This window comes from Oncorhynchus mykiss, chromosome 18 (genome assembly GCF_057628025.1).
Source record: "Oncorhynchus mykiss isolate SJ-2025 chromosome 18, ASM5762802v1, whole genome shotgun sequence".
NCBI lineage: Eukaryota > Metazoa > Chordata > Actinopteri > Salmoniformes > Salmonidae > Oncorhynchus > Oncorhynchus mykiss.
In genome coordinates, this window is record NC_143039.1 from 54803615 (window position 1) to 54817265 (window position 13651).

The 13651-nt window shown below is 45.3% G+C and overlaps 1 protein-coding gene across 2 annotated transcripts in view; it reads right to left on the minus strand.

Moving 5' to 3' along the window:
* The window catches only part of trappc9 (trafficking protein particle complex 9), a 298859-nt gene that overhangs the window by 149693 nt on the left and 135515 nt on the right, over nt 1–13651 (minus strand). For both annotated transcript variants that reach the window (XM_036952949.2, XM_090208801.1), the window contains one exon: nt 1566–1708. In XM_036952949.2, coding sequence (XP_036808844.2) covers nt 1566–1708 — 143 coding nt within the window. The remainder of the gene's footprint in view (nt 1–1565; nt 1709–13651) is intronic.

The following is a 13651-nucleotide window of genomic DNA, read 5'->3' on the forward strand; positions in this document are numbered from 1 at the left end:
AAGAGCCGTTAAATTCTATAACCACCTAAAAGGAAGCAATTCCCAAACCTTCCACAACAAAGCCATCACCTACAGAGAGATGAACCTGGAGAAGAGTCCCCTAAGCAAGCTGGTCCTGGGGCTCTGTTCACAAACACAAACACACCCTACAGAGCCCCAGGACAACAGCACAATTAGACCCAACCAAATCATGAGAAAACAAAAAGATAATTACTTGACACATTGGAAAGAATTAACAAAAAAACAGAGCAAACTAGAATGCTATTTGGCCCTACACAGAGAGTACACAGCGGCAGAATACCTGACCACTGTGACTGACCCAAAATTAAGGAAAGCTTTGACTATGTACAGACTCAGTGAGCATAGCCTTGCTATTGAGAAAGGCCGCCGTAGGCAGACATGGCTCTCAAGAGAAGACAGGCTATGTGCTCACTGCCCAAATGAGGTGGAAACTGAGCTGCATTTCCTAACCTCCTGCCCAATGTATGACCATATTAGAGAGACATATTTCCCTCAGATTACACAGATCCACAAAGAATTCGAAAACAAATCCAATTTTGAAAAACTCCCATATCTACTGGGTGAAATTCCACAGTGTGCCATCACAGCAGCAAGATTTGTGACCTGTTGCCACGAGAAAAGGGCAACCAGTGAAGAACACACACCATTGTAAATACAACCCATATTTATGCTTATTTATTGTATCTTGTGTCCTTTACCATTTGTACATTGTTAAAACACTGTATATATATATATATATATATATATATATATATATATATATATAAATAATATGACATTTGTAATGTCTTTATTGTTTTGAAACTTCTGTATGTGTAATGTTTACTGTTAATTTGTATTGTTTATTTCGCTTTATATATTCACTTTATATATTATCTACCTCACTTGCTTTGGCAATGTTAACACATGTTTCCCATGCCAATAAAGCCCTTGAATTGAATTGAATTGAGACAGAGAGAGAGACAGAGAGAGAGACAGAGAGAGAGAGAATATCCATCTTTTCTACCTAGGCCTGTCAGTAGAAATGCCATCTTTCAGATTCCCCATCGTTACAGCAACAATAATGGCACTAAGCAGAGCAGAGCCCTGGTCTAGTCTGGTCTCATCTGCTGGGTACAGGAACAGGAAGCAGGGAGTGGGACCGAGGTGATCTGGCGCGATGTGTTTACCCAGTCAAGATGGAAAAACACAACAAACACAGCGATCTTACTAATAAGACAGAGAGAACCAGGACAAACAGTACCAGGAGTCGGTTAGATGACTGCTGAGGGGAGGAATGAAGGATACAGCAGGAGAAGACAAGCAGAAACATCCAGTTAATGGAACAGAAGTAACAGCCCAGCAAACACTGCAACATTGTGTCAAAGTTCAGACAACTTAGTGTGCTGGTTCTGTGTTTGCGGGGAGTTGTTGGGACAGTGATGTCGACCGTCTGTCTATGCACTTAACCCAGAGGAAGAGGGTAGTCTTAATGTTTGCTCTCTGTTCGCCGCTCACCAGATGTGATAGTTAATCAAGTTTTAGTACAACGAATGACTGTTTACCTGGTGGCTGGTAGTGTGCTGACTCTGGTGAAGAACACAGAGGGTTCTATGTCAACATGCACTCCCAGGGTCAGGTCCCGATAGTAGCCCTCCACCTTGCCTGCTCCCCCCGAGTACTTAAACGTCATCACAGCTTCCAACGTCTGGAGAGAGAGAGAGAGAAAGGAAAGAAAGATGGAGAAATCTCATTTTAGACAAGGCTATTCTAAGATGGAGTGCAGAGCATTAAACCGTAACTCAATGATGAAGGTCGAAGGTCGAAGCTAAGCGCGGTTCACAAAATGCCTTGGATAAATGTAACCTGTTGAGATGGTCCAGCAGTTTCTATGAAATCCTGCATGGAAGAGTAAACCTGTGTGTCCGGGGACAAAGGTGACAAGCCAATCACAGACTCTATTTTTCTCCTCAACTGTGAGCAGAAGGAGACTTATTCTGAGCTGAAATGCCAAAAAATGTCTGATGACAAAATAAACACACAAAAACGTGTTCTGATGTGTAATCAAGAGTGGAGTGAAAAGGAGGGTTATTAGAGCGTCTTGAGTCTTCTCTCGATATTTCTACAATGTATTTGGGAAAAGGTGTGTGTGTGCAAGTGAGTGAGTGTGTGCGTGTAAGGTTGTGTGTGCGTACATGTAAACACGCGCCTTTGTTTACATTGAAGGCTGACTGGCCCTCAACCCAAGTGTGTAATCCATTGAGCTAGGCCAAGCGCGCACGCGTGTGTGTGTGTGTGTGTGTGTGTGTGTGTGTATTTCTGTGTGTGTGTGTGTGTGTGTGTGTGTACATGCAGTGCCTGTAAACACAGACCAGGTACGAACAGGTTTTCATCATGTTTCTCTGTCCATCTGCCTGTCCATGAATCTTTAACCCCATCCAGAGTGATCATCACTCAGTATGGAGCCAGTGACTTTCAGCTCCATTTCCCATGGCTGTCTCCTCTGTGGAGGGCCTGACTACACATCACCTTCATGGCTCAATGCACGCTTTCAGAATAGCCCAAGCGAAAGGCTTAACCCCAAAGAGATGGTGTCTAAGACGGTCCATCATCCTTCCTCCTCCTCCTCCTCCTCCTCCTCCTCCTCTCTTCCTGTGTTAAATGGTGCACCACATGCCCATGGCCCTGGGGTTGTTATGTCAAAGAGCCACCGTATCGTGTCTGAGGCACACATGGCCCTCTCTCTCCTGGTCACGCATGTCTGTGTGTGTCCTTCAGCCAGAGGGACAGATGCCCCTCTCTCTCTTGCTTGACAAGATCTTATCATCTGGTTCCCCCTCTCTCTCCTGTTCTCTTCTCCTCTCCTCTCTCCTGTTCTCTCCTCCTCTCTCTCCTCGCCTCCTCTCTCTCCTGTTCTCTCCTCCTCTCCTCTCTCTCCTGTTCTCTCCTCCTCTCCTCTCCCCCTCTCTCTCATGTTCTCTCCTCCTCTCCCCCTCTCTCTCCTGTTCTCTCCTCCTCTCCTCTCTCTCTCCTGTTCTCTCCTCTTTCTCCTGTTCTCTCCTCCTCTCCTCTCCCCCTCTCTCTCCTGTTCTCTCCTTCTCGCCTCCTCTCCTCTCCCCCTCTCTCTTCTGTTCTCACCTCCTCTCCCCTCCTCTCTCCAGCTGCACATAACTAGATTTCTCCTTAACTAAGGGAATTAGTCAACACACAAAATACATTTATTCACTTTTGATGAATTGGTTATTTCATTGAGACACAGAGTTCTACCGTGCAGAAGGCTGACGCACGCATATGTACAGGCGATGCGAGACAAAGACGGTCACTGAGACGCACCTCCTCTCCTTCTGCTGTTTAACATGCAGGGCTCATTGTGGAGGGGTCTGGTGTAAGCGTGATGTAAATGAGGTTGTATTACAACAGGGAGGTTGCAGGAGGACCATGTTGTGGGAGGAGGCTGATGACCCACACGGTAAAGATGGAAACAGTCCTAGTCAGAGACATGGCACAGACAGACACACAGACCTAGTCACGGCAGAGACAGACACACAGACCTAGTAACGGCAGAGACAGACACACAGACCTAGTAACGGCAGACACAGACACAGACCTAGTCACGGCAGAGACAGACACACACAGACCTAGTCACGGCAGAGACAGACACACACAGACCTAGTCACGGCAGAGACAGACACACAGACCTAGTCACGGCAGAGACAGACACACAGACCTAGTCACGGCAGACACAGACACACAGACCTAGTCACGGCAGACACAGACACACAGACCTAGTCACGGCAGACACAGACACACAGACCTAGTCACGGCAGACACAGACACACAGAACTAGTCACGGCAGACAGACACGCAGACCTAGTCACGGCAGACACAGACACACAGACCTAGTCACGGCAGACAGACACACAGACCTAGTCACGGCAGAGACAAACAGACACACAGACCTAGTCACGGCAGAGAGACACAGACCTTGTTATGGTAGAGACAGACAGACAGACAGACAGACAGACAGACAGACAGACAGACAGACAGACAGACAGACCTAGTCATGGTAGAGAGAGACAGACAGACCTAGTCACGGTAGAGACAGACAGACCTAGTCATGGCAGAGAGACACAGACCTTGTTATGGTAGAGACAGACAGACAGACCTAGTCATGGCAGAGACAGACAGACAGACAGACAGACAGACAGACAGACAGACAGACAGACAGACAGACAGACAGACCTAGTCATGGTAGAGAGAGACAGACAGACCTAGTCATGGTAGAGACAGACAGAACTAGACATCGTAGAGACAGACAGAACTAGACATCGTAGAGACAGACAGAACTAGACATCGTAGAGACAGACAGACAGACCTAGTCACGGCAGAGACAGACAGACAGACAGACCTAGTCACGGCAGAGACAGACAGACAGACAGGCAGACAGAGACAGACAGACAGGCAGACAGAGACAGACAGACAGGCAGACAGAGACAGACAGACACAGACCTAGTCACGGCACAGGCAGACAGAGACAGACCTAGTCACGGCACAGGCAGACAGGCAGGCAGACAGACAGACAGGCAGACAGACCTAGTCACGGCGCAGACAGACCTAGTCACGGCACAGGCAGACAGGCAGACAGGCAGACAGACCTAGTCACGGCACAGGCAGACAGGCAGACAGGCAGGCAGACAGACCTAGTCACGGCACAGGCAGACAGGCAGGCAGACAGACCTAGTCACGGCACAGGCAGACAGGCAGGCAGACAGACCTAGTCACGGCACAGGCAGACAGGCAGACAGACCTAGTCACGGCACAGGCAGACAGACCTAGTCACGGCACAGGCAGACAGACCTAGTCACGGCACAGGCAGACAGACCTAGTCACGGCACAGGCAGACAGGCAGACAGGCAGACAGACAGACAGACAGACAGACAGAGACAGACTGAGACTGACAGACTGACAGACAAACCTAGTCACGTCAGAGACATGATTCTAAAAGTGCCATAACCGTCACCATCAAAAGAAACAAATCTTAGGGGAAAATGAATGTAAAACGTCCTGTTTGTAGGGCGGGACTGTTGGTTGGCTGGGCAGCCAGATGGTCCGGTTTGTAACGGTGTAGGTGCCAATGAGCCAGGCACGACTTCTGAGGAGATATGGAGGGGATGGAGGGAGGGGGCGGAGGTAGATGACAGGGGTGATGGAGAGGAAGTGTGGTCTGTTTGTTATTCCACCTCTCGGATACTTCCTTTCAGACACACTCTCTAAAAGATCATCACACTGATCGAGCCACCCCCCCGCTCTTCTCTCTCTCTCTCCTTTCCCCCTCCCCATCTTCTCTCTCTCCCTCTCTCTTCTTTCCCCCTCCCCATCTTCTCTCTCTCCCTCTATCTTCTTTCCCCCTCCCCATCTTCTCTCTCTCTCTCTATCTTCTTTCCCCCTCCCCATCTTCTCTCTCTCCCTCTCCCTTCTTTCCCCCTCCCCATCTTCTCTCTCTCCCTCTCTTATTTCCCCCTCCCCATCTTCTCTCTCTCCCTCTCTCTTCTTTCCCCCTCCCCATCTTCTCTCTCCTTTCCCCCTCCCCATCTTCTCTCCCTAAACCAGCGAATAACTTAACTGTAATGGCCTGGCTGAATGGGGAAGGCACTTAGTGCTCCATGCCTGTAATGCCTTCTGTCTTTCCATAATTGAAAATGTTACTTTTCTTTAAGGAGCACGTGGCCTTATAGGATGGCCTGTATGGGAAACAGTTAAAGTCCCCTGCCTTAATTATTGTTAGGAAGTTGTGTTATTTTGTTAAGCACTGTCAGGTAGCTGTCAGGTAGCTGTCAGGTAGCTTTCGACCAGACTCAGCACATCTCTAAGTACCTGGTGAAATGAAGAAGCTGCGTATGTCATGAATTGGAGATGTCTTAAACTCCAGCTATGTGCGCAAATTGGTGTTTATTGGCGCTGGCTGGGAGGGGAGGAGATGGGTTCTATGGAAGAAATGCTGATCTGGACTCTTTCCTAATGCTGCATGGTTAACTGGAGCAATGCCACACTTTTGGCCCGCTCTCCCCTGCATTAGTACACCCTCCTATAGTACTACACCCTCCTATAGTACTACACCCTCCTATAGTACTACACCCTCCTATAGCAGTACACCCTCCTATAGCAGTACACCCTCCTATAGCAGTACACCCTCCTATAGCAGTACACCCTCCTATAGCAGTACACCCTCCTATAGTAGTAAACCCTCCTATAGTAGTAAACCCTCCTATAGTAGTATACCCTCATATAGTAGTATACCCTCCTATAGTAGTACACCCTCCTATAGTACTACACCCTCCTATAGTAGTATACCCTCCTATAGTAGTAAACCCTCCTATAGTAGTATACCCTCATATAGTAGTATACCCTCCTATAGTAGTACACCCTACTATAGTACTACACCCTCCTATAGTAGTATACCCTCCTATAGTAGTAAACTCTCCTATAGTAGTAAAACCTCCTATAGTAGTAAAACCTCCTATAGTAGTATACCCTCATATAGTAGTATACCCTCCTATAGTAGTACACCCTCCTATAGTACTACACCCTCCTATAGTAGTATACCCTCCTATAGTAGTAAACCCTCCTATAGTAGTATACCCCCATATAGCAGTACACCCTCCTATAGCAGTACACCCTCCTATAGTACTACACCCTCCTATAGTAGTATACCCTCCTATAGTAGTAAACCCTCCTATAGTAGTATACCCTCCTATAGTAGTAAATCCTCCTATAGTAGTAAACCCTCCTATAGTAGTATACCCTCCTATAGTAGTATACCCTCCTATAGTAGTAAACCCTCCTATAGTAGTATACCCTCCTATAGTAGTATACCCTCCTATAGTAGTATACCCTCCTATAGTAGTATACCCTCCTATAGTAGTAAACCCTCCTATAGTAGTATACCCTCCTATAGTAGTATACCCTCCTATAGTACTACACCCTCCTATAGTACTACACCCTCCTATAGTAGTACACCCTCCTATAGTAGTATACCCTCCTATAGTAGTATACCCTCATATAGTAGTATACCCTCATATAGTAGTATACCCTCCTATAGTAGTACACCCTCCTATAGTACTACACCCTCCTATAGTAGTATACCCTCCTATAGTAGTATACCCTCCTATAGTAGTATACCCTCCTATAGTAGTATACCCTCCTATAGTAGTATACCCTCATATAGTAGTATACCCTCCTATAGTAGTATACCCTCCTATAGTAGTAAACCCTCCTATAGTAGTATACCCTCCTATAGTAGTATACCCTCCTATAGTAGTATACCCTCCTATAGTAGTATACCCTCCTATAGTAGTATACCCTCCTATAGTAGTATACCCTCCTATAGTAGTATACCCTCCTATAGTAGTATACCCTCCTATAGTAGTATACCCTCCTATAGTAGTAAATCCTCCTATAGTAGTATACCCTCCTATAGTAGTATACCCTCCTATAGTAGTATACCCTCCTATAGTAGTATACCCTCCTATAGTAGTAAACCCTCCTATAGTAGTATACCCTCCTATAGTAGTATACCCTCCTATAGTAGTATACCCTCCTATAGTAGTAAATCCTCCTATAGCAGTAAACCCTCCTATAGTAGTACACCTGCAGAAAGGTAGCTTTCTCAGCCACTTCTAACAAGTCTTCCATCCCTGCTCTCATAAGTTCCACATCAGAGTCAGATCCTAAATGACCTTAATTGACCCTTCGGTGAGTGGCTGCATGCAGACTGACCGCAACAGTAAATCAGAAATGTCCGGACCGTCTGTGAATGGGACAGTTTGTTCCTGGTCCAGATAGTTCTTCTGGTTGATTGAGGTCGAGGAGAGCAGTTCAGGTTAAGTTGCTATGCTAGCTATCTATGCTCCAATATTTCTCCTTGACAGAATCCTTGCCTACCCATTGTCAGTGTTTTTGAGCTATTTTTGTTCCCCTTACACCAGGGCTGTTGCTGAGCAGTTTGAGATATTATAGTTCTGTATGGTTTATCCACCCAATGCCTGGCTTACACCACACTGACATTGTTCAAGGCTTCCTTGCACTTCTTCAATCATTCAAAAGTCACTACAGTGCTGCTTGTGGATGTGGTGGAAAACTTTCCTAGTTTGTCAGATGGTCTCCTTGTGAATCATCCTCTTGAGTCCAACAGAGGTGTGAGAACGTCAAGCTGTCGCGAGGCCACAAATAGCTGGTATGGCTGTAGGGAAGGGTCTATCAGAGACAGCATGCAGATGGACACACAACCAGAGATCCTCAGTGACTACACTGACCTCTGATGGACATGATCCAGCATACTGTAGTTGTGTCTTAGAGATTCAAAATGACATTAACATACCAAAAATTACCAGTTTTTTTCAGAAATCCTGGTTACAAGATGACCGGAATCAGGAAGAAATAAGCAGAGAATCTGGAAGTCATCATGAATTTAATTTTTTTGTCAACTCTACAGAACTGAGTAGAAACTAAAAGCAGAACAAATCTTAGGCTAGCAGCACTACTCTGCCTCATGACATCTGGTGCTATTCTCTTCCCATTAAAGCAGGACAGACAACTCTCTCTCCAAACCCTGATCTGTATTCCAGCATCATATCCCTGAGTCTCTGCATCACTGCAGTCCTATAGGTAACCTAACGTGGCAGGCGTAGAAACACACCTGAGCAGAGTTCCCACTTCCGCTTTTCTGGTGGAACGGAAGTGAGGATGAAAATACTGTATCCTTGAAAAGTGGATGTTATGTTTTCTGGTGACTCCGCATAGCCTTTCCTAAAGCAGGAGCAAGAAGAACCCCTGCCTGGGGCAGTGGATTGATTGGTTGCTAGGCTGGCTGCTTAACATCCAGCCATAGGCATGTTCAGGATTATTAGGCAGACAGGTTTCTTCTGGTTCTGCTGTGTTCAGAAGTACAGTGTGATGTGGCCCTGTTTCTATCTGCCCTGCCTGGGACTAACCAACGAGCACACTGATGGGGAACATATCTTTGAAAACAAAAACACATTTCATGAATAAATAAAAAAAGGAGAGAGACTGAAAAAGAGATTGCCCGAAAGGAAGAGGCACAAAATAAAATAGCTATGGGAAAGGGTTATAACAGTAGCAGCCTTCTATGCAATTTGATAATTTCAAATTGGCCCTCGCTCTCTCTCCTTTCTCTAGAGATGATGACATTCAACACCAGTGTTTTTTTTTTTTTTTTACCAAGTCTGGTGAGATTGTGGAAGAACCGCAGTACAATTATATTTGTCCTTTGGAGTTATTACCGTTATCTAGACACAGTGGAGACTAGGACCAAAGTTCAGCTCAACTCGGGCTGTCTGCCTCAAGCGCCTGCTGCTTTCTGCGGGCACGTCTCTAACCCCGTTGTGTTTCTGTGTCCCTCTCTGTCGCCACAAAGACGTGAGGTAGAGAGAGCCAGAGCGAGAGAGACGGAACCTTTCAGAAAAAGGGACAACGGGTATCTTTGTGAGCCCAAACCCAGCAACAACCCCATGGTTTCTCCCAGTAACAGGTGACTGAGCAGCCTAAACGATGCCACCTCAGCTGGCAGCCAGGGTAGCATGTGGAACATAGTGTGGTTCTGATAGGCAGTGTAAATGATTATTTATAATGACGACCTGGCTGGAATATGGGGATGTCCAGGACAGCTGTTTAATTACGTCCAACAGCAGAGGCAGAGAGACCGCTGCCAAGTACTGCAGCAACACCACACTGCATCAGAGCTGTGACAACACTGGGAGTCTCTGTTTGGATACAACAAGGAGGCCTCCAACTATACTGCAGATATCGCTTTTTCACAACAACAAAAATGTAACTTGTTATAAGTAGCCTATCATTTATCAGTACATAACCTAGTTACATATAAAGCTCAGACAAGTCTCTCTCTCTCTCTCTCTCTCTCTCTCTCTCTCTCTGAGTACAGGCACCCCTATTGTTATGTGGAGTGCCCTCTGAATGCAGGGCTTTGTCTGCCTGCTATCTCAGGGACGATGTCATAGAGACATATCAAAGTAATGCTTGAACGCTGAAAGCGTTGTGCTTCATGATCCCTAGGCTACTTGCTATGTTCATTTTCATTCAGATAAGTAGTTGGATTAGACTACAGACAATGACTACATTTCATGAGCGGGGCAGTATCATGTTATCCTTTTAACCGCATGGCCTTTCAGTCTATAAGTACCCGCTAGAGAACGTTTAGCATACGGATCAGATGCTTATCAACCTGCAAGGTGCGCAAACATAAGTGCATAAACAATTGTAAAGCATGTACTGCATGAAGAAATATTAGTGGAAATATGCCTAATGTAAAATACAACAAGAATAGTTATTTTTTTTAGACTTCCAGTCAATGACTCATCAACATTCTAACAAGTCTAATAAATACATTTCATATATGCTATTGGAAGAATAACAATTTGTTTGCGTTTATAAAGGTCTTGGGTAACATTAAAGTACATCAAATCAATTCTTTCAAAGAACATCAATACATTTTCATGAGTTTATGTTAAATCGAGGCTACAAATAAAAACCAAATAACACTATTTCAAGTCCATCACAAAGAAGCCCATTATAATTTTGTTTTGGCAGGTCTAAAGAAACATTGTGGAAATAAGAAAATGGATTTAAAAGAAAACAGAATATAATATTTAAAGTTTATTATGTTACTAGTCTTTGCTTAGTAGCCAACGCTATGCTGCCGTACGAGTGGTCAGGTGCTGAACGCATGGACAGTGCAGATATTCTGGGATAAAGTTACATTTTATAGAGATGCACCTCTCTGAATTTTCAGAGATATTTGACAAAAAGGTAAGTGTCATAGAAACTGCGGAATATGATCTTTCTGATACTATATAGAAATCAAAACATTTGACCTGCATGTGAGGATTTGATAAAGTGATGCCTCTCTGTCAATTACAAGATGCACCCGTCTCTTCGTGTACAATTTGACAACTGAAAATATTGTCAAATTATACGATAAACACGAGCGCCGAACGCTGATAAATAGGGACAACAAAAACTCATCATTACACTATTTTCTTTCCAAATTAAATCGCCCTCATCATTCTGTCGGTCTTCATTTAAATTCAATTGTGAGGCAATGTGTACAATTATCGGCCATTCATCCATTTGCCATTCATTCTTTGAGGAGACAGAGAGGCATGAGCACCTGGCTGGGTAACAACATCCTACAGCACATGGTCTTGGCTGGTAAAAAGGCTGGAAATACTTCTCTGTTTGTGATTTCAAAATGCGGAACAAATGAGCAGTGTAAAAAACATTTAGGAAAAGTCAGGGAAGTTGATTTTTTTTTGTGGCCAATATGTTTTATTTACAAAATCAAACGTCAATGGCCGTTGGTCTATGGCGGTTCTAGTGTTACAGCAGTTTCATTTCAGCACTATTTTCTCTCAGTAACTCCCTTTTACTAACAGGAGAGTAGCCTAGCCTATGGTAAATGGAGACATATTCCATAGCTTTACAGAGAGTCTGAGCTTTAGATAAGCAAACTGACTGTGGCTCTGACTGGGAGAATGCATTGTGTTTTTGTCTGAATCCATCCAGTCACTTCAGGCTAGCCAGAGGTCCCTGAGCGTCAGTGTTTTCATTGTCCCATTCTATTCCTCTCACGATTGCCTCATTACAGACGGGCTCTATTTTTAGCCCAGTGTGATTGAAATAGAGTCCTCAGGGAGCCTGGGGGCAAAGACGACTGAAGAAAAGAGAGAGAGAAAGAGAGAGACAGAGGGAGCGAGGACTGAACAAAGAGAGCAGCAGGTAGAGAGAGAGAGGAGAGCGAGCAAGGGGGGACTCTGGGGTCAGATGAGTCAGGGAGTGAGGGATGAGGGAGAATGAGTGAGGGAGAAAGAAATGGAGTGAGTGCACCGCCAGCATGCCTGAAGACAAGCCTTCCTCTCCATCCTCCTCACTCACGAGGTCCTTGTTGAGACCAATAGTGTAATAACAGTACTGTAGGCCTGGGGGCCAGGGGCCCTGTTGCCACAACTACACACAGGAACCCTGGCTGGAGGACAGAGGAGGGTTCCTTAATGACAAAATAATTCATTTGACATGGTGTTTTGTTACTGGACTGTGTCATACCTTGAGCATACACTGTTTCCTTCCTCTTAGTTCTTAGGTATTTCATACACATGGTCTAACCCTGCAAAGTGTGCGCGTGCATGAGTTTGTAATGCGGCAACTGGCCATGTATTTATCATTACGAATCCCAAGAGGGTACGTTGTTCTCCTGGTTCTTCTTCTACTATCATTTCCAAACAATAGAACATTAGTAATTGTTCCACAGCTACTGCAGTGTCATTAGAGAAGAGAAAATGAACGAGAGAGAGACAGAGACAGAGAGAGAGACAGAGACAGAGACAGAGAGAGAGAGAGAGACAGAGACAGAGAGAGACACAGACAGAAAGAGACAGAGAGAGTCCAGCAAGTGGTGACTGTAGGGTTTCTCACTTTACTCACACAGACTGTCAGACTTTGTGTTTACACATGCCTATCGCTGCAATAAGGGCACACTGTTGCTAGGGAGGGGACCACTGCAGAAGTGAGAGAAGCAGAGATTCAAAATATACAGTTTTATCATGAGGGGGCAATGCAGCAATACAAAATAATACTCTGAACAGCCTTTTATTTGACTATGGGATTAGGAGGGAAAGGTACATTTCAAACCATTTTAAAAGGATATTCCTCTGGACAAAATATGAAACCTTTTTGCACTTTCGTTTAGCATGCATTATGAACTAAGGGTAAACATATTATTTGAGCTGTTTAAGGCTGGTCATAGACATTATGGACAGTGTTTTTGTAGCACTGCATATTTCCACTCACTACCTAGCCACAGTGGTTTGGTACTGTGATATCCATGTTGCTATTGAGATGTCTGATGATCAACAATAATGACAATACTCCTTTCCTTCTCCTCAGACCTCCATCAGTTTGCCATGTGTGTGTGTATGCATGTGTACAGGTGTGTGTGTGTGTGCTGTCATTAGGGATGAAATTGAACAGCCCTGACAGACATCCATCCAGCCAGTACACTCAATCAGTCCACCCTCCACACCCTCTACACCCTCCACACTCTCCTCCTCCATCCTCTAAAAATAAAAAAAAGCTAAAATCATAAGGAATTGGCAAATTTGTTCTGGAAAGAGCTGCCTGTAAGTGCCTCGCCAGCAGTATGTGGTGGGATGATAATGATATACACTGCTGCAGGGGTACAGTAGCACCTCGGCTTGGCCACTCCTCACCCCTTCCCTCGTCCTGTTACCTGACTCAGCGAGAGCATCGTCCCATTAACTGTCACTTTTAATTCCCTCTCTCCATCCTTCCCTCCCTCCTTGGCTGTTCTCCCCTCACCTCTCCTCACCTCTCCCCACCTGCACACGCACAAGAACACACGCACAAGAACACACGCACAAGAACACACGCACAGACACACAAACACAGCACACACTCCTGGCAGTTGTGACAATATCTGCAATATCTACAGTAAATCGAATCCCCCTGGTGTTGTCCGGTTGGGACCTGCTGCTCTCAGATCAGTGGTTAGTTAGCTCCTGACTAACGCATCACCCACCGCTTCCTCCATCACTGCAACACA